Source organism: Myotis daubentonii, chromosome 3, assembly GCF_963259705.1.
Source record: "Myotis daubentonii chromosome 3, mMyoDau2.1, whole genome shotgun sequence".
NCBI lineage: Eukaryota > Metazoa > Chordata > Mammalia > Chiroptera > Vespertilionidae > Myotis > Myotis daubentonii.
Genome location: NC_081842.1, coordinates 177712309 through 177735738, shown reverse-complemented (window position 1 = coordinate 177735738; position 23430 = coordinate 177712309). Strand labels below are relative to the sequence as shown.

General features: G+C 39.7%; 1 protein-coding gene across 3 annotated transcripts in view; it reads left to right on the top strand.

The window, feature by feature from the left end:
- HOOK1 (hook microtubule tethering protein 1) overlaps positions 1–23430 on the top strand; it is a 64183-nt gene that overhangs the window by 28656 nt on the left and 12097 nt on the right. For all 3 annotated transcript variants that reach the window (XM_059689379.1, XM_059689380.1, XM_059689378.1), the window contains 11 exons: positions 1749–1915; positions 5211–5351; positions 6494–6695; positions 7238–7348; positions 12726–12813; positions 12901–12961; positions 15458–15598; positions 17840–17933; positions 20632–20666; positions 21220–21302; positions 21924–22024. In XM_059689379.1, coding sequence (XP_059545362.1) covers positions 1749–1915; positions 5211–5351; positions 6494–6695; positions 7238–7348; positions 12726–12813; positions 12901–12961; positions 15458–15598; positions 17840–17933; positions 20632–20666; positions 21220–21302; positions 21924–22024 — 1224 coding nt within the window. The remainder of the gene's footprint in view (positions 1–1748; positions 1916–5210; positions 5352–6493; positions 6696–7237; positions 7349–12725; positions 12814–12900; positions 12962–15457; positions 15599–17839; positions 17934–20631; positions 20667–21219; positions 21303–21923; positions 22025–23430) is intronic.

Below are 23430 nucleotides of genomic sequence, written 5' to 3'. Positions count from 1 at the left end.
TGGGGGCAAGTAGGCCAGTGGGGGAGCATTTGGGGGATAGCTGGCTGGCGGGGGGGGGCAGTTGGGGGTGAGCAGGCTGGCTGGGGGGAAATTGGGGGTGAGCAGGCCGGTGGCGGGGACAGTTGGGGGGGAGCAAGCTGGCAGGAGGGCAATTAGGGACAGGTCGGCAGAGGGGGGTAGCTGGGGGCAATCAGTCCGGCAGGGGTGGGCAGTTAGGGGTGATCAGGCCAGCAGGCAGAGTGGTTAGGGGCAATCAGGCAGGCAGGTTAGCAGTTAGGAGCCAGCGGTCCCGGATTGTGAGAGGGATGTCCCAGATTCGAGAGGGTGCAGGCTGGGCTGAGGGACACCCCCCTCCCCCAGTGCATGAATTTCATTCACCGGGCCACTAGTCCTCTATTAAAAGTCTAATATGCTAAGTGTTTGGTTATCTGGTCATCTGTTCAACCAATCACAGTGTAATATGCTAATGACTAGAGGCCTGTTGCAGGAAGATTCCTGCAAGAATAGGGCTTCCTGAGGCCGGAGCAAAGCAGTGGAGAAGGGAGTGAAGCCCGCCTTGGCAGGCTTCGCTCCCTTCTCCGCCACCTCGATTCCTCCTGCTTCCACCACCTGGCTTCCTCCTGTCTCCTCTGCCTTGCTCCCTCCCGTCTCTGCCTCCACGCTCTCTCCCTTCTCTGCCGCCTGGCTCCCTCCCTTCTCTGCTGCCTTCCTCCCTCCCATCTCCGCCTTCGTGCTCCCTCCCGTCTGCGCCGCCTCGTGCCCTTCCATCTCTGCCACCTGGCTCCCTTCCTTCTCCGCCTCCTCGCTCCGTCCAGTCGCTGCCGCCTGGATTCCTCCCGTCTCCGCCGCCTCGCTCCCTCCCTTCTCCACTGCCTGGCTCCCTCCCATCTCTGCCTCCACGCTCCCTCCTGTCTCCGCTGCCTGGCTCCCTCCCTTCTCCACTGCCTGGCTCTCTCCCTTCTCCGCCACTTCGCTCCCTCCCATGTCCCCTGCCTCAGCTCCACTCCCATCTCTGCTACCTCCAATCCATTTCCTTCTTCGCTGCTTGGCTCCCTTCTACAGTGCTTGACTTTCTTCTACACTGTCTTCAGTCTTCCCTGGGTGCCTGTGTATGCAAATTAACTGCCATCTTTGTTGGGTTAATTTGCATACTCTTCTGATTGGCTGGTGGGTGTAGCAAAGGTATGGTCAATTAGCATCTTTGTCTTTTATTAGCGTAGATATGCTAAGGCTGGTCAGCCACTCGCTATGCTGTGCACTGACCACCAGTGACAGATGCTCTGACTGATAGATTAGCATGCTGCTGGGGTACAGCCGATAGGGACTGAGCGAGACAGGCCGGACATGCCCTGCAGCCCTCCCACAATCCCTCCCTGGCTGGCCAACCTCCTGTGTCCCTCCCCGGCCCTGTTCATGCACTGGTGCGGTCCCTCGGCCTGGCCTGAACCCTCTTGCAATCCGGGCCGAGGGAACCCCCTTCCCTGAGTTCACGAATTTTGTGCACTGGGCCTCTAGAGTGTGTGTGTGTGTGTCTACATGTGTATGTACTCTGTTGTCTGTATGTTAATCTAATTAATCTGATTTCTTATGTTTGGAACCTCTTAGACCCAGGATTCTAGAGTTGGAGGGGTCCTAGGAATTATCTTGCTCAAGCAAATTTAATGGCTTTGTCAGAATTAGAACTTAAAACTCTGGACTTCAAGGTTTTTAGTATCGATGCTTATATTTGTGTATTTGTCTTTTTGTAGGTGACTGCACTTCAAGATGAAAAGAATTCACTGGTTTCTGAGAATGCGATGATGAATGAAAAACTTGACCAGTTGGATGGATCTTTTGATGATCCAAATACAATGGTTGCAAAAAAGTTTTTTCATGCACAGTTACAACTAGAGCAATTACAGGAAGAAAACTTCAGGTAGCATTTTTAGTTGAAATCATTCTATAGAGTTTTATTAAGCTGATAGCTAAAAAATTGTAACAATTATAAAGCATGTTTAGGACACTGATTAAGCTACTGAAATACCAACTGCTGACCTCACAGGGTTTATAATCCAGTAAGGCAAGTGGGATACATATATAAACCATTCAAAATAACGTGTGATAAGCGCCAAATGAAGATCACAGGCAAGTCCACTAGGAGTTTAAAGGAGGGATTGCTGAAGCCTAGTGAGAATGGGTCATTTCTTATTTAGTACAGGGAACTTGATAATAACTGGGGAAATCAGTTTATATTGACCTCTTTTATTTTAGTCCAATGACTTCAGGGTTCATTCTAATCTCCATTTTGATATGGTAACTTCCTACTCCAACAGCCAGAAACCTGCCTTACATTTTCCTCAGTTTATTTACTCAACCCCAAAATACACAGAAAATAATTTAAGAATTGCTAATGCAAGCTAATAATAGACTTCGGTATGTTTACAGTTCTTTTTATAAGATAATATTTACGTATTGTGAAATGAGTAAATACTAAGCACAATTTGACATGTTTTAACAAATACCGACATTTGTGTAACTCAGACTTTTATTATTAGGTAAATTATTTCTGTCACTGCGGAGAGTTTCCTTATGCTTCTTCCCAGTCAGTCCTACCTTCCAGAGCTATTTACTTTTTCTTCTGATTATTTTTCACCATGGATTTCTTTTCTCTCATCTAGAATTCTCCATAAATTGAATCATGCAGTGTGAACTCTTTGGTGACTGATTTCTTTTGTTTATTAGTATGTTTGTGAGATTCATGTCGAATGTATCAATAATTCATTTTCTTGCTGAGTATTATTCTATTACTAGAGGCCCGGTGCACAAAAATTTGTGCACTTGGGGGTGTGGGGGGGAGGGTCTCTCAGCCCGGCCTGTGCCCTCTTGCAGTCTGGGGCCCCTCAGGGGATGACCACCTGCTGGCTTAGGCCCGCTCCCTGGGGATTGGGCCTAACCTGGCAGTCAGACATCCCTCTGGCAGCCCAGGAGCCCTCGGGGGATGTCCACTTGCAAGTGGGGAGCAGGCCTAAGCTGCAGTCGGACATCCTTAGTGCTGCTGAGGAGGCGGGAGAGGCTCCCACCACCGCCGCTGTACTGGCAGCCGTCAGCCTGGCTTGTTGCTGAGCAGAGCTCCCCCTGTGGGAGTGCACTGACTACCAGGGGGCAGCTCCTGCATTGAGCATCTGCCCCCTGGTGGTCAGTGTGTGACATAGTGACCAGTTATTCCCAATCGTTCTGCTGTTAGGATCAATTTGCCTATTACCCTTTTATTATATAGGACTTCCTGGCCAGCCTGGGTGAGGGGCTGAGAGCCATTTGCAGGCTGGCCACAGCCCCTTCAGGGTGGGGGGTCCTGCTGGGGTGCCTGGCCAGTCTAGGTGAGGGGCTGATGGCTGTTTGCAAGCTGGCCACAGCCCCTTCAGGGTGGGGGGTCCTGCTGGGGTGCCTGGCCAGTCTGGGTGAAGGGCTGAGGGCTGTTTTCAGGCTGGCTAAGCCCCCCAGCGGGGACCCTCACCCCATGAGGGTGTGGCTAGCCTGGGTTAGGGGCTGATAGCTGTTTACAGGCTGGCCACAACCCCCAGCCACCCAAGCTCCCAGTGGAGGCTGGCTGGAAGTAGATATCTGGGATTTTTTTGTCTTCTATAATTGAAACTTTGTTGCCATGAGCTGAGGCCACAGCTGGCTCAGGGAGGCGGCAGGTGGGAAGCTTGGCTTCCTCCATAGCCTGGGCTCCAGCTCTGTGGCTGCCATCCACCATCTTGGTTGGGTTAATTTGCATATAGTCGCTCTGATTGGCTGGTGGGTGTGGCTTAGGGCATAGCAAAGGTACGGTCAATTAGCATCTTTGTCAGTGTAGATATGGAATTATTCCACATTATATCACACTTTGTTTATCCATTTTCTTTTATTTTTTATATTTTTATTGATTTCAGAGAGGAAGGGAAAGAGAGAGAGAGAAACATCCATCGGCTGCTCCCAGTACACTGCAACTTAGGCATATGCCTTGACCAGGAATCGAACCATGATCTCCTGGTTTATAGGTCGACACTCAACCACTGAGCCATGCTGGCTGGGCCTATGTTTCTTATTGTGACTGGTTTTTAATTTAATTTCTTTGTCATTAGAGAACATATTCCATGAGATTTCAACCTTATGGTATTTCTGATCCTTTTTTATTGCTCATCATATAGTTTAGTGTGGTCAGTATTCCATGTGTACTTGCAAATAATGTGTGTTCTGTAGTTTTTGACATACATTTTATAAATGTCAGTTAAATCAAGCTAGCTAATAGTGTTATCCAGATCTCTTATATATTTTTACTGATATTTTTGTTTAGTTCTATCATTTATTAGGAGACTGGTGTTTAAAATTTTCAACAATGATTATGGATTTGTGGATTTCTACTTTTGATTTTGTCAGTTTTGCTTCATGTACGTTAAAACTGTTTTTAGGTATATATACTTTTATATACCTTCTGCTAAATTAAGCCTTTTATAATTATGAAATATTTCTTTACCTTTGGTAATACCTTTTGTCTTAAAATTTGTTTCTAGTAACATAATCACCCCAGCTTTCTCTTACTGTTTGCATGATATTTTTTTTATCTTTTTACATTTAATTGTGTCTTTATGTTTAATATGTCTCTTGTAATTAGGATTGATGCATTTAGTCCCTTTGCTTCCATGTAATTTTTGATATGGTTGTATTTAGGTCTGTTTGTCAATATGCCATTTTTATTTTTCATATCTATTCTTTTGTTTTTTCTTCCTTTGCTGCATTTTTGGGGATTGATCAACTACTTTTTTAATATTTGATTTTAATCACTGTATTGTCACTTCAGTTTTTGTTGTTGCAGTAGGGCTTGAGTATTAATCGTTAATTTATCCCAGTCTACAAAGAGTTAATGTTTTGCTACTTTATATGCTATATTTTTGAATAATTTTAATATATATCTATACATTCTTTTCATCTTTTGAAATTAAATTCCTGTTTGGACTAGAGATAACCAAACACAATGTTTCAGAAGTGAAAATGAAAATTCAGAACATTATTTACTTCTCAAGTCTATTTGAAAAGCAAGTACTCCAAAGTATCTTATTTCTTTAGTCTTTCTTCTTTGAATGTGGGATTTAAAATAATATAGAAGTAAGTCTTATTAACCTCAAGTCTCAGTGAGAAAGTAAATGATGGAAATTGAATTATTAATATCTAATTTGTTTTCTTTATGCAAGGCTTGAAGCTGCAAAAGATGATTACCGTGTTCACTGTGAAGAACTTGAAAAGCAATTAATTGAATTTCAGCATAGGAATGATGAATTGACTAGTCTTGCTGAGGAAACAAGAGCCCTGAAAGATGAAATTGATGTTCTTAGGTATGGCATGTCTAAGTAGGATTGTCACTTCTAAGTTCTTACTTACTCATTTCAATATTCCACATTTTAATCAGTGATTCTCAGAGTTACCCCTACGTATGGAGTATTAATCAATTTTTATCCAAACTCCTAGTCTTCTTTAAGGCTTATTGGTGATAATTGCAACTTAAAAATAATACTCAATTCTTCTTAGGACAATTTTATATTAGAACTGATAAGCCTAAACAAAATGATAACTTTTTTTCTTAAAAGTTTGTAAGCTGAGTTACCTTCAGGTACATTTATCTTGACCTCTATCTACTCATTAGTTTATCCTGTCGAATTTTTATGTAAGGAAATGCACACTGTCACAATCCACATTTTGGTATTTGCTAAAATAAATAGATAAATACAGATAAGAATGCTAACATTTATTTCAGGATCACCCCCGGGTTCTCTTAATTGTATTTGACAATATAAAATTTATATTTAGCTTTGGCCTATAAAATGTTGCTTAAATAAATAGACTATCCACGTGCTATTTATATTTTTGTTACATTTTCTTAATTAGCCATTTTGATGCACAGTTTTTCCATTTGAAATAAAATCTGTATAACTAGTCATTTGAACCTGCACCTGAGAGTGAAGTGATTTGGTTTGTTTGTTTATTTTTGTTCTGGCTCAATTGGTCAGGTAAGCACAAGTCTAAAGGGAAATGCTTTATGAGAGAAAGTATAAGTTGAATTAACCTCCAATGCATATCAGTTACTTGAAATAAAACTATATTAAATGTTATTTATGCACAAAGCACAATTGGTCCATAATCTACAGAGTAGCTCAGAATTATTCAATTATATTTACAAACCCATTCTTTTTATACAGCATGCTAGTCCTTTAAACAGTTTTACTTAGTGTGTCAAATTTGAAGCCTTTTTAAAAAAGCCTTTGTAACAAACAGGCTGAATTATAGACAGTGTTATGCCTGAGTCCGGTTCCAAAGTTCTCACAAAGTATTATTATTCTGTCTGTCTTTGTTTCTTTCCTTTTTTTTTTTTTTTTTTTTGCCAGTTGAGAGTTTATTTGAAAGACTAATTTTTCAGCCAGAAGAAAATGATGTGCATTGCTAGTTTTCACACAGTAATGTTTTGTCTTTATTATTATAGGGCTACCTCTGATAAAGCAAATAAGTTGGAGTCCACAGTTGAGATATATCGTCAGAAGCTACAAGATCTGAATGACCTTCGGAAGCAGGTGAAAACGTTGCAGGAAACAAACATGATGTATATGCACAATACAGTCAGCTTAGAAGAAGAATTAAAGAAGGCAAATGCAGCACGTACACAATTAGAAACATACAAGAGACAGGTAAGAAAATATCTTAATTTTTTTAATCATTAAAATATAAAGACCTCAACTTGGTTATTCCATTTGCACAGAAGTGAAGAAACATTGCCTATAGTAAACTATGAATTTATGATAAATTTCTTCTATGTATAATTTCAGTTCAGGGGTTGATCATTGAGTGTGAGTAATCTAGGTCTTCTACATTTTATTGGATTTGAGCATATATATATATATTTTTGGATAGTTTATTTTTTTTAAGATTTCTGGTAACAAGTGATAAAAGCCTAGATAATGGGACTATAACTCAAAATATTCTATTGTTATTTATCATCCAACCTATGGAAACAATAAAAGGCTGATTGTGTATTTTGTCTATCTTGTTACTTGGGTGTTTTAAAATTTATTTTAAATCTTCTTATCTACATGCTATTTCCACAAATGTTTAGACTTAGACTGTAGTCTTGCTATAATTTTATTTACAATCAGTTTTTCATTTATTGAGCTCTGAAATCAAACGATCATTATCATATATTCTTGTGTTTTACTTTTGTTTTTGACAAAAGGTTCAGGATCTACACAGTAAACTTTCCTCTGAATCCAAAAGGGCTGACACACTAGCATTTGAAATGAAGCGACTTGAAGAAAAACATGAAGCTTTACTTAAGGAAAAAGAGGTAAACGTTACTATAATTGATAAGTAAAATGTCTGTTTGCTTATAGATTTTAATGTGATCCTTGCTGTTCTAAGAATAGAAGTGATATCAACCAATTCTTCTGTCTTTCTTCAAATTGAAGTTGTTGGTGTAAAAGAAAGTCTTGTAAAAATTCTTCGTGCAGTTTTGATAGTTTCCTTCACAAGGGAAAATCAAGTGACAGAGCCAAGGTCATACGTCTTGGTTTAATGTTTTTCAACTCAGGACTATCAACTCCTTGAAAGTGAGGACCATAGATGCAGTTTTTAGCAGCTTTATTAAGATACTAGAAGCCTGGTGCACGAAATTTGTACACTCGGGGGTCCCTCAGCCCAGCCTGTATCATTTGGTAGTCCAGGAGCCCTTGGTGGATGATGGCTTAGGCCCTCCCCCCAGCTGTTGCAATCAGTAATCTGTCTCTATAGATTTGTCTAGTTTAGCAGTTCTCAACCTGTGGGTCGCGACCCCTTTGGGGGTCAAACAACCCTTTCACAGGGGTCGCCTAAGAGCATAGGAAAACACATGTATAATTACATATTTTTTTTGTGATTAATCACTATGCTTTAATTATGTTCAATTTGTAACAATGAAATTGGGGGTCACCACAACATGAGGAACTGTATTAAAGGGTCGCAGCATTAGGAAGGTTGAGAACCACTGGTCTAGTCTATCCAGAATATGTAATCATACACTTGGTGGTCTTGTGACTTGGTTCCATAGTTAGTATAATGCTTTCAAGGTTCATCCATGTGGTAGCATGTATCAGTGCTTCATTTTTACTGCTGGATAATACTCCATTGTATGGATGTACCACACTTTATTTATCTGTTCATCAGTTTATGGACTTTTGGGCTATTTCTACTTTTTCATTGTTAAATAGATAATGTGGCCATGAACATTTATATACAAGTTTTTTATTTGGACGTATCATTTTTTGAGTATGGAATGGTATTGCTTGGTCATGTGATAACTAAATTTAACTGTTTAAAGAACTAGACTGTTTTCTAAAGTGTATGAACCATTTTTTCCTCCCACCAGCAGTTTTTGAAGGTTCCAGTTTCTATACATCCTTACCAATACTTACTATTTTTAGTTTTAATTATCCTCCTAGGTATGAAGTGGTATGTCATCATGGTTTTGATCTGTAGGTTCCTAATGACTAATGATATTGTGCATCTTTTCATGTGCTTATTGGCCATTTGAATATCTCCCTTGGAGAAATGTCTCTTCAAATTTTTTGCTCATTTTGATTTACATTAATTGTTTTTTAATTATTGATTTTTAAACTTTTTATATTCTAGATATATATCCTTCTCAGCTATATGACTTAAAAATATTTTTCTCCTATTCTGTGCATTATCTTCTCACTTTGATGTTACTGTTTACAGAATAATATTTATTTGATGAAGTCACAATTATCTTTTTTTCCCTCTTGTTACATGTGCTTTTGTGGGTAGTGTTTCTGTGAAAGCATTGAGTAATTTGAGGATATAAACATTTACTCCTGTGTTTTCTTTTATATTTATATTTATTGGTTTTATATTTAGTCTGATCAATTTTTAGTTAATTTTTGGATATGGTGTAAGTGTCCTAGCACGATTTGTTGACAAGACTGTTCTTTCCTCCACTGTATTGTTTTGGTACCGATGTTAAAAATGAATTGGAGCCCGGACCAGTTTGGCTCAGTGGATAGAGCGTCAGCCTGCGGACTCAAGGGTCCCAGGTTCGATTCCGGTCAAGGGCATGTACCTTGGTTGTGGGCACGTCCCTGGTGGGGAGTGTGCAGGAGGCAGCTGATTGATGTTTCTCTCTCATTGATGTTTCTAACTCTCTATCCCTATCCCTTCCTCTCTGTAAAAAATCAATAAAATATATTTTTAAAAACAAACGAATTGGGTGCCCTAACCGGTTTGGCTCAGTGGATAGAGCGTTGGCCTGCGGACTGAAGGGTCCTAGGTTTGATTCCGGTCACGGGCATGTACCTTGGTTGCGGGCACATCCCCAGAGGGGGCTGTGCAGGAGTCAGCTGATCGATGTTCCTCTCATCGAAGTTTCAAACTCTTTATCCCTCTCCCTTTCCCTTTCTCTCTATAAAAATCAATAAAATATATTTTTTAAAAAATGAATTGGCCATGAGACTGCAATGATGGATATGTTATACTAGTACATTTGTCAAATCTCATAAAAGTAAAGCAGAGTTAAACCTAATGTAAATTGTCATCATTAGTTAGTAGTAATAGTGTATCAATATTGGTTCATTTGCTCTTACAAGTAACTATACTAATGCAAGATGCTAATGAGGGAAACTAGGAAGCATAGGAGTGGGAGAAGAGGGAATGTACTATTTACTCAATTTGGGGGGACAAAATTAATATCTATTAATTGATTATTAAAAGTAAAAATAATTTTGACCATAAATGTAAGAGTTTATTTCTGGACTTTCAATTATTTGTCACTGATTATATGTCTAGCTTGATGCTAGTACCACTAAGTTTTAAAATTGGCAAGTATGAGCTCTCCAAGTTCTTTTTAAAGATGGAATTGTCTGAATCTGTAGATCAGTTTGGAAACATTGCCACCTTAATCGTATTAACTTTCTCGTCCTTAAATGTTGGATCACATTCTATTTATTTTGGTTTTTAGCTTCTTTCAACAATGTTTTATAGTTTTTATTATATAAGATTTGGACATTTTAAATTTTTATTCTGAGTGTTTGGTTATTTTTGTTGCTATTATGAATGAAATTATTTTTTTATTTTTATTGCTAATATACAGAAATACAACTTATTATTGTACATTGATATTGCATTTTGCAATCTTGTGGAATTCACTTCGTATTTCTAATAGTTTTTAGTGGGTTCTCTAGGATTTTCTAGATACAAAATCAGGACATCTACAAAGAGGAACAGTTTTGTTTCTTGCTTTGCAGTTTGAATGCCTTTTTCTTTTTCTTGTCAAATTGTCCTGGCCAGAACCTTGAGTATTATGTTGAATAGAAGTGTCAAGAGTGGCCATCATTCTTTTGGTTCTAATATTATGGAGAAAGCATTCATTCTTTCACCATTGAGCAAATTTTAGCCATGGATTTTTTAGTGCTGTTGTTTTGTTTTGTAGATACCATTTATGGAGTTGACTAGTCTTTATTCCTAGTTTGTTGCATATTCTTGCTTTTTCTGGTTCATTGAGATATGTGATTTTTGTCTTTTATTGTATTAACTAGAGGCCCGGTGCACAAAAATTTGTGCCCTCAGGGGAAGGGGGGGGGTCCCTCAGACCGGCCTGTGCCCTCTCACAGTCTGGGACCCCTCGGGAGATAACGACCTGCTGGCTTAGTCCTGCTCCCTGGTGGCAGAGGGCAGGCCCAATCCCTAGGTGCAGCCCCTGGTCGGGCTCAGAGCAGGGCCGATTGGGGAGTTGGGGCGCCGCCCCCTGTTATGCACAGAGCAGGGCAGATTGGGAGGTTGTGATGCCACCCTCAGTCACGCTCAGGGTAGGGCCGATTGGGGGGTTGGGGCACCGCCCCCTGTCACACTCAAGGCAGGGTCGATAGGGAGGTTGCGGCGCCACCCCCTGTCACGCACAGAGCAGGGCCAATCAGGGGGTTAGGGTGCTGCCCCCTGCCATGCACAGAGCAGGGCCCATCAGGAGGGTTGGGGCTCCATACCCTGTCATGCACAGAGCAGGGCCGATCAGGGGGTTGAGGAGCTCCCCCCTGTCACTCACAGAGTAGGGCCGATAGGGGAGTTGGGGCATCGCCCCCTGTCACACTCAGGGCAGGGCGGATCAGGGGGTTGGGGCGCCGCCCTCTATCACCCACAGAGCAGGGCTGATCATGTGGTTGGGGCGCCGCCACTGTCACACTCAGGGCAGGGCCAATGGGGAGGTTATGGCTCTACCCCATCACACACAGAGCAGGGCCCGTGGGGGGCGACTGGGTTGGGGCCCCGCCCCCTGTCACACACAGAGCCGCAGGGCGATCAGGGGGTTTGGGCGCTGCCCCCTGTCACGCTGATCCCAGTGCTGAGAGGCCTCGCGGCTCCGCTGATCCCAGTGCTGGGAGGCATATTACCCTTTTACTATATAGAATAGAGGCCTGGTGCATGGGTGGGGCTGGCTGGTTTGCCCTGAAGGGTGTCCTGGATCAGGGTGGGGGTCCCCACTGGGGTGCCTGGCCAGTCTGGATGATGGCTGTTTGCAGCTGGTCACATACCTTTCAGGGTGTGGGTCCCCACTGGGGTGCCTGGCCAGTCTGGGTGAGGGTCTGAGGGCTGTTTTCAGGCTGGGACTGAAGCTCCCAACTGCTCCTTTTTTTCTTTTTTTCTTTTTTTTATTCTGGGCCAGCTTTAGCTCTGAGGCCTCGGCTGCTGAAAACAGGTTTCTGGCCTTTGTTTACCGTATGTATTTGATACAATGTTGCGGTCCGGCTGGCTGAAGCTCCGCTGAGTAAAGCAGGTTTCTGGGGTTTTTTTTAGCTTCTTTATTCGCAACATAGTTGCTTAGAGTTGCAGCTGAGAGGCCAGCACGTCAGGCGGGGAACGTTGGAGTCCTCCGTCACTGAAGCAAGCAAGCCTCCCTGTTCGCATCAGCTGCCTGGCTGCCGGCCACCATCTTGGCTGCCAGTTAATTTGCATATCTCGGCCCTACTCTGTGAGTGACGGGGATTAGCCAATGGGAAGGGTAGCGGTCGTACGCCAATTACCATGTTTCTCTTTTATTAGTGTAGATGTGGTTACTTAGTAGTGTGGTTAGTAATTGCAATGATTTTTAGATATTAAGCCACAAATTCATACTTCCAGGATGCTACTTATCACTTTTTCAGTAGAGTTTCACTCCAGTGATAAAAAGAAATAACAATTCTCCAGCATCTTGTACACATAAAACTATATTTCATGTACTTGATAAACATTATCTTATGTTGCTCAAAACACCTTTGCAAGGGTTTGTATATGTCAGTATTCCTGTTTTGATGATGAGGATACTAAAACCAGAGAGTCACATCTCTTGCCCCAGATAATATAGCTAGGAAGGAGTGAAACTGGAATTCAAGCCACAATCTATTTGCCTCCAAACTCCATGCTTTTTTTTATTACTCTGCAGTTGTATATTTTTACTGTGTTGCATAATTACATTCATTTGGTTCAGAGACAAACTAATAGGGAGATCACAAGCTTTGTGTTATACAAAAACTATATAGTTATGTGATTTATACAAGAGAAAATTACCCCTTAGCACTAAAACTAAAACATTGCCATTTTTAATTAAATAAGCAGTAATTATCATATTAAATTATTGTAAGCATAAAGTATACCACCTGTGGGCATAATTAAAAATTTTGCTTATATGAATAATTCTTTTTTAGAGACTAATAGAACAGCGTGATACGCTGAAAGAAACGAATGAAGAGCTTCGGTGTTCACAAGTACAACAGGATCACCTAAACCAAACAGGTAAATTTTGTCGAATTTAGAAACGTGTTTGTTTTTTTTAATGGTAGAAATACTTAATTATTCATCTATTTTGTTGTTGTTATTTAGATGCATCTGCTGCAAAAAGTTATGAGAATCTTGCTGCTGAGATTATGCCAGTGGAATATAGGTAAATTTGTTTTTATTAATTGATAATCTATACTTAATATTAGAAATATGATGTCTTTTTGTTGTTGTTAGTCCTCATCCAAGAATATTTTTCCCATTGGTTTTTAGAGAGGGAGGGAGGGAGGGAGGGAGGGAGGGAGGGAGGGAGGGAGGGAGGGAGGGGAAGGAAGGTAAGGAAGGAAGACAGATACACACATCTATTGGTTGCCTCCTGCACACAGAACCCCAACCAGGTACAGATTGAACCTGCACTGCAGGTATATGGCCTTGACTGATAATTGAACCCTTGACCCTTTGGTGCTCGGGCCACCACTCTGTCCATTGAGCAGTACCAGCCAGCACTGCTTAAGCTTTCTAAGTCAGCTTGTTATTGCTACTATACCAGTTTCAAATTTATCATAAGTAAAATTTCACAAACTAACTCATTTATTCTAGTTTTTATAGTATGACCTTTATTGTGTTGAACTTTTTTTCTTTATTCTTTCAAACTCTACGAAAAGTCTTAATACATGGCATTCAAATCCAGATGGTAAAAAGAAAAGGAGAGGAGCTGCCAATAATAGAAGGAGGATTAAGCAGAAGTTAAATTACAAATTTTAGAGGTTCCTCTTGACCCATTTTTTATCTTGGGATTTTAGTGCTACGTTTACTTAGACATTTGACTAATCTGGCATTTTTATGCTTTTCCTTTCTTTGATGACAGCTGTATTTACTCAGTACTGCAAACTCTATTTAAATGGCTTTATTGAGATTCACCTATTTAAAAGTGTAGAATTTGGTGGGTTTCAATATAGTCACAAACTGCAACAATTATTGCTGTAAAATTTCAGAACATTTTTATTCCTCCAAAATATACCTTTATATAATTAGCAATTATTCCCCACTCCTGCCTCTTCTCTATGTCCATCCTCAGGCAACCAGTTATCTACTTTTGTCTCTCAATTTGCCTGTAATGGATATTTTATATACATGGAATCATACAATATGTGGCCTTTTGTGACTGGCTTCTTTCACTAAGCATAATGTTTACAATGTTGTTGATTTTTATTTCAGTTTTTGGTCATGCTAGACAGGAAACCATTTGTACTTTTTAGTTAATATTTAGTGATATTATTAATATTTTTTAAATGGCCATATGAGCCTATTTTTTAAGGTTATAGTGCTAGCATTCAGAAGACTAAAAATTGAGATTGATAGTGGTTTCTTTTGGGGAATGGGACTTAGGAGGGGAGCAGGTAGGCCTGCATTATTTATTTTCATTTTAAAATATATTTTTATTGTTGATAGTTACTTTTTTATTTAATACTAGAGGCCCGGTGCACAAAAATTTGTGCACTCCGAGTGGGGGCCTCAGCCCTGCCTGTGCCCTCTCGCAGCCTGGAACCCCTCGGGGGATGTCCACCTGCTGGTTTAGGCCCGCTCCCTGGGGAATCAGGCCTAAGCTGGCAGTCAGACATTCCTCTGGCAGCCCGGGAGCCCTAGGGGGATGTCCACTTGCCAGCGGCGAGCAGGCCTAAGCTGCAGTTGGACATCCTTAACACTGCTGAGGAGGGAGGAGAGGCTCCCGCCACCACCGCTGTGCTGACAGCCGTCAGCCTGGCTTGTGGCTGAGCAGAGCTCCCCCTGTGGGAGCGCACTGACCACCAGGGGGTACTTCCTGCATTGAACATCTGCCCCCTGAGTGTCATAGTGACCAGTCTTTCCCAGATGTTCTGCTTTTAGGATCAATTTGCATATTACCCTTTTTTATATCGGACTAGAGGCCTGGTGCACGAAATTCATGCATGGATAGGGTCCCTAGGCCTGGCTTTTGATCAGGACCCATCGGGGATTTCCTTCCCTAGGCTGCCGGCTGCTGGCCAGGGCCTTCCTTTCCCAGGCTGCCGGATGGGGCCTTCCTTCATTCCACGCTGCCCCCTGGTGGTCAGCACACGTCATAGCAAGCGGTCAAACTCCCAAGGGGACAATTTGCATATTAGCCTTTTATTATGTAGGATAATTTCTATCATTTGTATTTAAAAAACATGTGTATGTAAGTCTTTAATAATTTTTTTCTCTAAAAACAAAAATATCTAGAGATAGTCATATGACTGCAATTATCATAAAAGTGTATTTAAATATTGTGTACCAACTGTGGTTTCTTAAATCTATTGCTTTTCCTTTACATGTTCTTTAAGAATTTGCTCTATATTAGCTTTGGTAAATAGTTTCTAAATTGTAAAATTAAAATAATACAAAGTATTTCAGGAATTTCCATAGTCATTTAACAATATGTAGCACAATCTTACATCTTTACCTTTAAAATATTTACTAATTGTTTTTGAGACATAGTCTTATAATGTACATAGTTTTTTCTTTAAAACCTTTCAGAAGCTTTGGTAAAATTTTAAAACGACAGGTATTGAGTTGCCAGGCATTTCCCTTTTTAGAAAGTTAAGAATGTAAAACTTCTTATACTTAAAACAATTGAAAAACAAATTTTACTTGTCAACATTAGGGAGGTGTTTATTCGACTGCAACATGAAAATAAGATGCTTCGCCTGCAGCAGGAAGGTACTGAGAACCAGCGCATCGAAGAACTCCAGGAGCAGCTAGAGCAGAAGCACCGCAAGATGAACGAACTGGAAACAGAGCAAAGGTGACATACTCCTTCACAGTGATCAAGTCACGGTGATTTAATTACCAACCACAAAATCATGGTTCACAGAAGTGGAAAATATCGTTGTAGTTCACATAATTAGGATTTTTTAAAAATATATTTTTATTGATTTCAAAGAGGAAGGGAGAGAGAGAGATAGAAACATCAATGATGAGAAAGAATCATTGATCGGCTGCCTCCTGCATGCCCCCTACTGGGGATCAAGCCCACAGCCCAGGCATGTACCCTTGACCAGAATCGAACCCAGGACCCTTCAGTCTGTAGGCTGATGCTCTATCCACTGAGCCAAACTGGCTAGGGCTAATTAGGATTTTTAGAAGAAGATTAATTTTTGTTGTTGTTTTTAGTCTCTCACTACCATTTACTTTTAGCAAACTCTGTTGACCAGGTTGCTTATCCTTGAATTTTGTTTGCATGTCTTCACAATTTAGAGAAAATATAACAGATGAATAGATGACAACCTGGCTTTCTACTACAGTCTGGTGCAGAGATGGGACATAGATTGTGTTGTCAAATTTGAATCCCACTTCCTTTTAAACTTGTTAATTATTTGCTTCTGAGCAAGTTACTTAAATACACACTTGGTATCTTCAGCTGTAAATTGGAGGTGATACCTATTTGCAAGTTATGAGGATTACAGAAATGGTTTACTTACATAATACCAATGAGAGGTGTTCAAATATTATATTATTAAAAAAAACTAGAGGCCCGGTGTACGAATTTGGGTGGGGTCTGGCTGGCCCGCCCTGATGGGAGCCGATCAGGGCCAGGCCAGCAGGAAGTTAGCCATCGGCCCCGCCCCTGACCAGGGTTGTGGGGGGGCAATCAGGGGCAAGGCAGGCCAAGAGTAGGCTGTGGGTAGTTGGCCGGCCCCACCCCTGATCGGGGTTGGGGCTGCCAGTCGTGGGGAGGGGCCACAGGAGGTTTGGGAGGCCGGTTGGGGCCCCCATCGGGCTGGTTGGCTGCCACAGTGCTCGTCATCATGACCAGTTGTTCTGCCGTTCCGGTCGCTTGGCTTTTATATATGTAGGTATGACATTTAATATAGTGGTTACTATATGCCAGGCACATTTCTAAGCACATTTTGGTATTATCTCAGTAAATCTTCATAATAACTTTATGAAGTAATAAGTATGATTACCACTGTTTTATGGGTAAGGAAGTGAACTACAAGGAGATTAAGCAGCTTGCCCAGAGTTACACAGCTGGTAATTGTGGATCCTACATTGACCCTCTGTCAATCTGATTCCTGAGCTTGTGCTTTTAACCACTATGTTAATCTTCCCTTTATAAATAGCATACTTGGAGTGAAGGTTTTTAGTAAAAGGCGAAAGATTTATACGATCTGAAGAGAAACCAGAGTATAAGAGTGAAGGTTTTTAAATGTACTTGACCAACCTCCACTGGATTTTAGAAACCACAGGAATCTGGGACACTTGAACCTTGTCTCTCATACTTGTATGCACACATTACATCAGCTGTGGTAAAATGAAGAATGCATTTTGGCTTTCTGAAGAGACCATTAAATATTACTGACACAGTTTAATATCAATTGAAACTGGAGATACTAATTTTTAGCTTTTAGAGAGTTAATATAGGAAGCTAGATGTATCAATAGATAATTATTATATTATGCGATAACTCTGTGAAGAAAGTCAGACAGATACTCCTCTTGCTGATAACTTCCAACTATGGTAACTCTAAAACAGGTTTTCAAGAAATGAGATTATGGCAAGTAAAAAAATATACATTAGTTGGTAGTGCCAATCTCTTTAATTTAAATAACAAGTCATGAAGAAATGGTTGGAAAATAGTGACCTTCCTCTTCTAGTACACTGTGAAATCTGAAATAGGAAAAGGAAACCTAGTTTCCATTCATTAAAAATGCAATTGTAGGAAAAGAAAGCTAGTTTTCTAATTTTTATTCCAGTAAGTACAGTGTAGAAATGTTGTATTTTTACTACTGACACATAAAGTACCTTAAAATTTTAAATGTGGGTAAATATGCTTTCAGGATAAAAATGTCATCTTTTATTAAATATTTCCTTGAAAGTAGCCTCCTATATACTATATATTATACCTCACCACAGAACATTGTTCAGCATCTGTTATTGCTATTAAATACATAGTTTAAGTTACATTGCATAAATGCACCTTTTCAGATCCTTAACTACTTTGACTTTCAATACAAACAAACCCATATGATTCATCTTAAAATAGGCTGAGCAAAGAGCGCATCCAAGAATTGCAGCAGCAGATTGAAGATCTCCAGAAGTCTTTACAGGAACAAGGCTCCAAGTCTGAAGGAGAAAGTGTAAGTACCTGAAAAATTATGGTGATTCTGCTCTTTGGCCTCTCTGTTAGGTCCTGATGCCCAAATTAACCTTGTATTTGAAAATGCTACCCTTATCATTGATGACACCCTTAAATACCGTATATATTTGCATAACAGATGCAGTGGTTTTGCCAATTTGGAACCTGTAAATTGATCATTTGTATTGGAAGGTGATTTCTATCTGTCCTACTTCAACAGCTAATACTATGTTCATAGCAATTCCTGACTGAGACCTGCTGCAGTTGAGGCCTTCCCAGTTTTGCTGGGAACCCAACAGGGCTGGCCTGAGACAAACTCAAGTGAGAGTAAGCATCAGCTAGAATTGAGGAAAACTTTTAATAAGAAAAAGAAGAATGAGAAAATGATTTCTACCAAAAGAGCAGACCTCAAAAGGACAGAAACCTTAATGCAGTCTTGAAGACATTGCCCCCTTCCATTCTAGCTCATGACCTTGCCATTTCTAATGGGTTTTGATAGCATATATTTTGAGAGCAGAAATAAGAGAACTTAAAAAAAGAATTTAAAAAAGATCAAACAACGTGGCCGGTGTGTCTCGGTGGTTGAGCATTTACCCACAAACCAGGAGGTCATGGTTAGATTCCCAGTCATTGCACATGCCTGGGTTGCAGTCTCCATCCGATTGGGGGGTGTGCAGGAGGCAGCTGATCAATGATTCTCTTTCATCATTGATGTTTCTAACTTTCTCTCCCTCTCCTCTCCCTTCCTCTCTCTCAAATCAATTTTTTTTAAAAAAAGGATCAAACAGCCTAAATATACTTAGCAGTGTTCCTATAGTTGGATCTCTATGTATAGAGGGGAAAAAAGAAAGAAGTAATAATTGAGGGAGGGATGTATTTAACTAAACAGCAAGAAGATAGGGCTAATTGTGTGTTAGGTAGACATTGATTAGATGGAGTGTTAGGTGATTCTACCTGTGTTGATGAGGGGCTGGGGGAGGGAGAAAACTCAGAAGAATAAAGAGATGAAAAGGAAAATTGAAAGGGTTACATTTCCTTTCTGTCTTTTTTATGCTTTATATGATTTTTTCTTTTTTTCCTGGGGGCTTGGAAAATAGAAATCGTCTCATGCATGGCGGCATCTCATATGTGCATATATACGGTATTGTAACCTCTCTAATACAAATATATTTTTAGGCACATTAGGGAATAATTGAAAAATTGGATCTATTTGGGGGAGTACATATTGGATTAAGATTTTAAATTTATCTTTTAAAAAATAGTGTTAGTGTCCAAATTATATTTCAAGAATATTTTTTCCATTGATTTTCAGAGAGAGTGGGAGGAAGGGAGGAAAATGAGTTGGGGGGGAAAGAGAGAGAAACATCATGTGAGAGAGACACGTTGATTAGTTGCCTCCTACATGCATCCTGACCTGGGCTGGGGAACAAACCATAAATCTAGCTACATGCCCTTGACTAGGAATCAGGTGTGTGACCCTTTGGTCCATAGGCCGATGCTCTAACCTCTGAACCACACTGACCAGGGCTCAAATTATATATTTTTAAGCTCTACAGCTATTTAGTAGGTGATACAGAACTACTATTGCAATTTAAATTTCTGTGTTTTTTTTTTAAAGAGGAAATTTTATGTTTTGAATTTGATTTTTTTAACAAAATCTAATGACTTCATTTTTATATTAATATTAAAGTGTTTGCATTTATAATGTTAAAGGTTTATTATAAAGATAAGTTAGTTATTTCAGTCCATTCTTCATTAAAGGCCTAAAATCATAAACATTTTATTTTTAACTAGAGGCTTGGTGCACGAGATTGGTGCACTTGGAGGGGGCAGTCTCTCAGCCCGGTCTACACCCTCTCGCAGTCCAGGAGCTCTTGGGGGATGTCTGACTGATGGCTTAGTGCTACTGCGGAGGTGGGAAAGGCTCCCACCACCACCGCTGTGCTTGCCAGCCATAAGCCCGGCTTCTGTCTGAGTGGCGCTCCCCCTGTGGGAGTGCACTGACCACCAGGGGGCAGCTCCTGCATTGAGTGTCTACCCCAGCCATGGGCAAACTACAGCCCGCGGGCTGAATCTGGCCCGTTCGGCTGTTCTGTCTGGCCCACGGAGCCAAAAGAGCGGAGGGCTCTCTTGCTCTCCCCTCCGCTCCTTCACCAGCAGCAGTGTTAACATGGCAACGTCGGGAAACACGGCCGCAGCTCCTTCTTCTGAGTCCAGTTTAAGAACTCATTGTGGCCCTCAAGTCAAAAAGTTTGCCCACCCCTGGTCTACCCCCTGGTGGTTAGTGTGCATCATAGTGACCGGTCGTTCTGCCATTTGGTTAATTTGCATATTAGCCTTTTATTATATAGGATAAATGATTCTGTAGCCATTTCAGTGTTTGATACTCCTCCATATATCACGTTCAGCTTGCATTTTCTGTTTTTCAAGTTCAAATTGTATTTGCATTGTATTCAGAAATATGAAGCATTTTCTTTCTACTATTGTATTCTTATTTCATTTCCTATTCTTCTTTCCCTTTGAAGTGAAAAATACCTAAATTCTATGTTTTTAAAAGTTTAATATTAGAAATACAAATTTTTAGCACATTTATATTTTAAATAATATATCTTCAAGAGGAGATAAAGTGATTCTGATGTCTGGAAAATTTATTATTGCCACAATAGTTATCTTACAGCAACTGTTTTTAATTTTTATAGTCCAGCAACCTAAAGCAGAAGTTGGAAGCTCATATGTAAGTAAAATTGGTATTTCATTTCAAATATGAGAGGGGAAGGGTTTTAAAAGGATCTAAAGTTAATATCCTTTTCTGATTTTGTTTTATGAAAACAAATACCCTGATGCCAATTGAATGTTCACCACTGCCATTAAAAAGTGAAAAGAAAAATGTGCTAGAAGGCTCAGCCTGCCTGACAGTGATCCCAATGCGCACAGTTTTCATTTACTAATGCCATTGAAGAGTTTACAGAGCTGGCAAAATCAGCACTAGATTATGTGGAAATGAGGGATGTTTATCCTATAAAATACTTCTTTTAACTTTCTTAGGAAGCAAAGTTTGTAGGGGGAATAATTGCACATTTTTAGCACCCATCATGTGCCAACCAATTTACCTCTTCGCAACAATCCCTATAATATTTGGCAGATATTATTCCCATTTCATAGGTGAGGAGAGTAAGGATCAGAAAGTGACGAGCCCACAGTCCACGAATGTTATGTGGCAGAAAACCAGTTTTCATTCTTAAATCTGTTTGGCTCCAAAGCTCCTTGCTCTTCTTTCTACTGCTTAGGGAAAAACTAACAGAGGTACATGAAGAATTACAGAAGAAACAAGAGCTCATTGAAGATCTTCAGCCAGATGTAAACCAGAATGGTAGGTATTTGTAAAAACCTGGTTCTAAGGACTTGCCCTTTTTAGTTTACAAATACAAGAATTATGTATAAGTTTTTAGACAAAGTATAGATACATACATTGCAAATAAGTGCTACTATAATTTTTAGTGATTTAAGTAATAAATGATCTAATGTTGATGCAAAAAAGTAAGTCTAGTAAAATGAACTTATGATATATAGGAGTATCAAACATTTTGTAATACAGCATTAATACTGTGAAAATATAAATAAATTAAAGGATTTAAAATTAGATTAAAATGAACTTCAAACATTGTATAAAAGAATGTTTTACTTTCCCATGATGGCTGTGCTCAAATTGTAAGGTATGTTTGTTCATTGAAATAATTAATTGAAAGAAGAGAAATGGCTAAATAAAGCAGATTATAGATATTTTTAAGAAAAAAATAATATGATCGAGGATGTATTGGTTGCAATTCAAAAGTTTTAGATAAAAATTCACTACAAACAATAAATAAAAGGTTTCTCTTTTAAGTTCTTTTATGAGTCCCTAGAAAATAAATGTGATAAATGTATATTTTTGTGTGTGAGGATGGAATATTTTAAACAGGGAGTAATCGGTTGTTTTCATTTTCAACAATAGCACAAAAGATCAATGAACTTGAAGCTGCTCTTCAGAAGAAAGATGAAGATATGAAAGCAATGGAGGAACGATATAAAATGTATTTAGAGAAAGCAAGAAATGTGAGTCATCTGTCTTACAGAACCCCCGCCTCTGTGACGCAGGTGCTAAGTAGGTCTGTTCCACCTGATTGTACTGTTCTTCTTGTTTCCATGTTGCGTCACTTCCTTCCCCACTCTCTGTCTTGCCCAGGTCAGTCCTCCCATTCTCTCTCACTCATCAGCCTCAGGTAAAACAACCACATGGCTTACAGAAACAGTTAAGCATGGACAGCAGTGACCTCTTTAGAGAAAATGACCACTATGATATGTGGCATTGTTAGCTTTAAAATGAAGGCATGTTTGCCTTTTGTGAAAATTTAGCTTTTTAAATTTGTTTGAAAGTATTTTAGCATTTAGTCTAGCTTAGGCAGTTATATACTTCTAGTGTTCACCACACTAATTATTCTTTTTATTTATATTCTTTACTAAATATCTGTAAGTGATATTCTTATAAAATCTTTTATTTTCATGAATACCATATATTTTCCCAATTATAAGTGTTCTTTCACAAAATGTCAATGTATTGTTTTCAATTTACAGAATGAAAAAAAAAGAATTTTGTGATGAAGTTTTATAATATTGCTAATGTCTGCCCTTTTAATGTTTTATATAATATTCAGTAAGGCATAAATAGTATCTGCAGTAGCAGATAAACTGCAAGATCTTCTTAAAGCTTAGCAAGATGGATGTTACATGAAATCTAGTCATCAGTGGGGGAGGCACTCTGCTCCATGCAGTCATTCAGTCTTAAAGCGAGAGAGGCACCACCTTCTTCAACATACAGTTCCCAAGTTCACTTGACATTCTCCAACTAGTGGATGAGGGAGTGAGCATAGCTTGTGTGGGAGGTAGGTCATGGGGTCAGACCTGGAAACAGTGTAAACCACTTCCACTCACCTCAGTGGGCAGAGCTCAGGTACATAGCCACACTCAGCTTCTCAGGAGGTAGTCCATGCCACAGTTCAGTTTCTCTGTTTCAGAAGTGTAAGTGTCTTTAGTAAAAATATAAAGCATAGAAAGGTTCCCAGATACAACTGCTGTTAACCTTTGAAATACTACCTTAACACTGTATATTTTTCAATGGATATTTCTCTATGTTTCTTTACCATAATATACACATATATGATTTGTGTGTTTTTTAAACGTAAAAGAATTTCCTCATGGAATATAAATGTAATTTGATTTTTATTGAGTTTCTCTTATGCTAAGCCCTGGTCGTACAGCACTAAGCAAGACAGACATCACACTTACAGAACAGACTTTGCAAAAGTAAAAGAATGGTGACATAATATTCAGTTGTATAATATATCACAGTTATTTAGTTGTAATCCTATTGTTGAAAATAGCTTGTTTCCATTCTTTTTTCTTTTTTTGTTCCTAGAAATAAGGCTATAGGCAACATAGTTATTCAGAAAGCTTTTGACTTA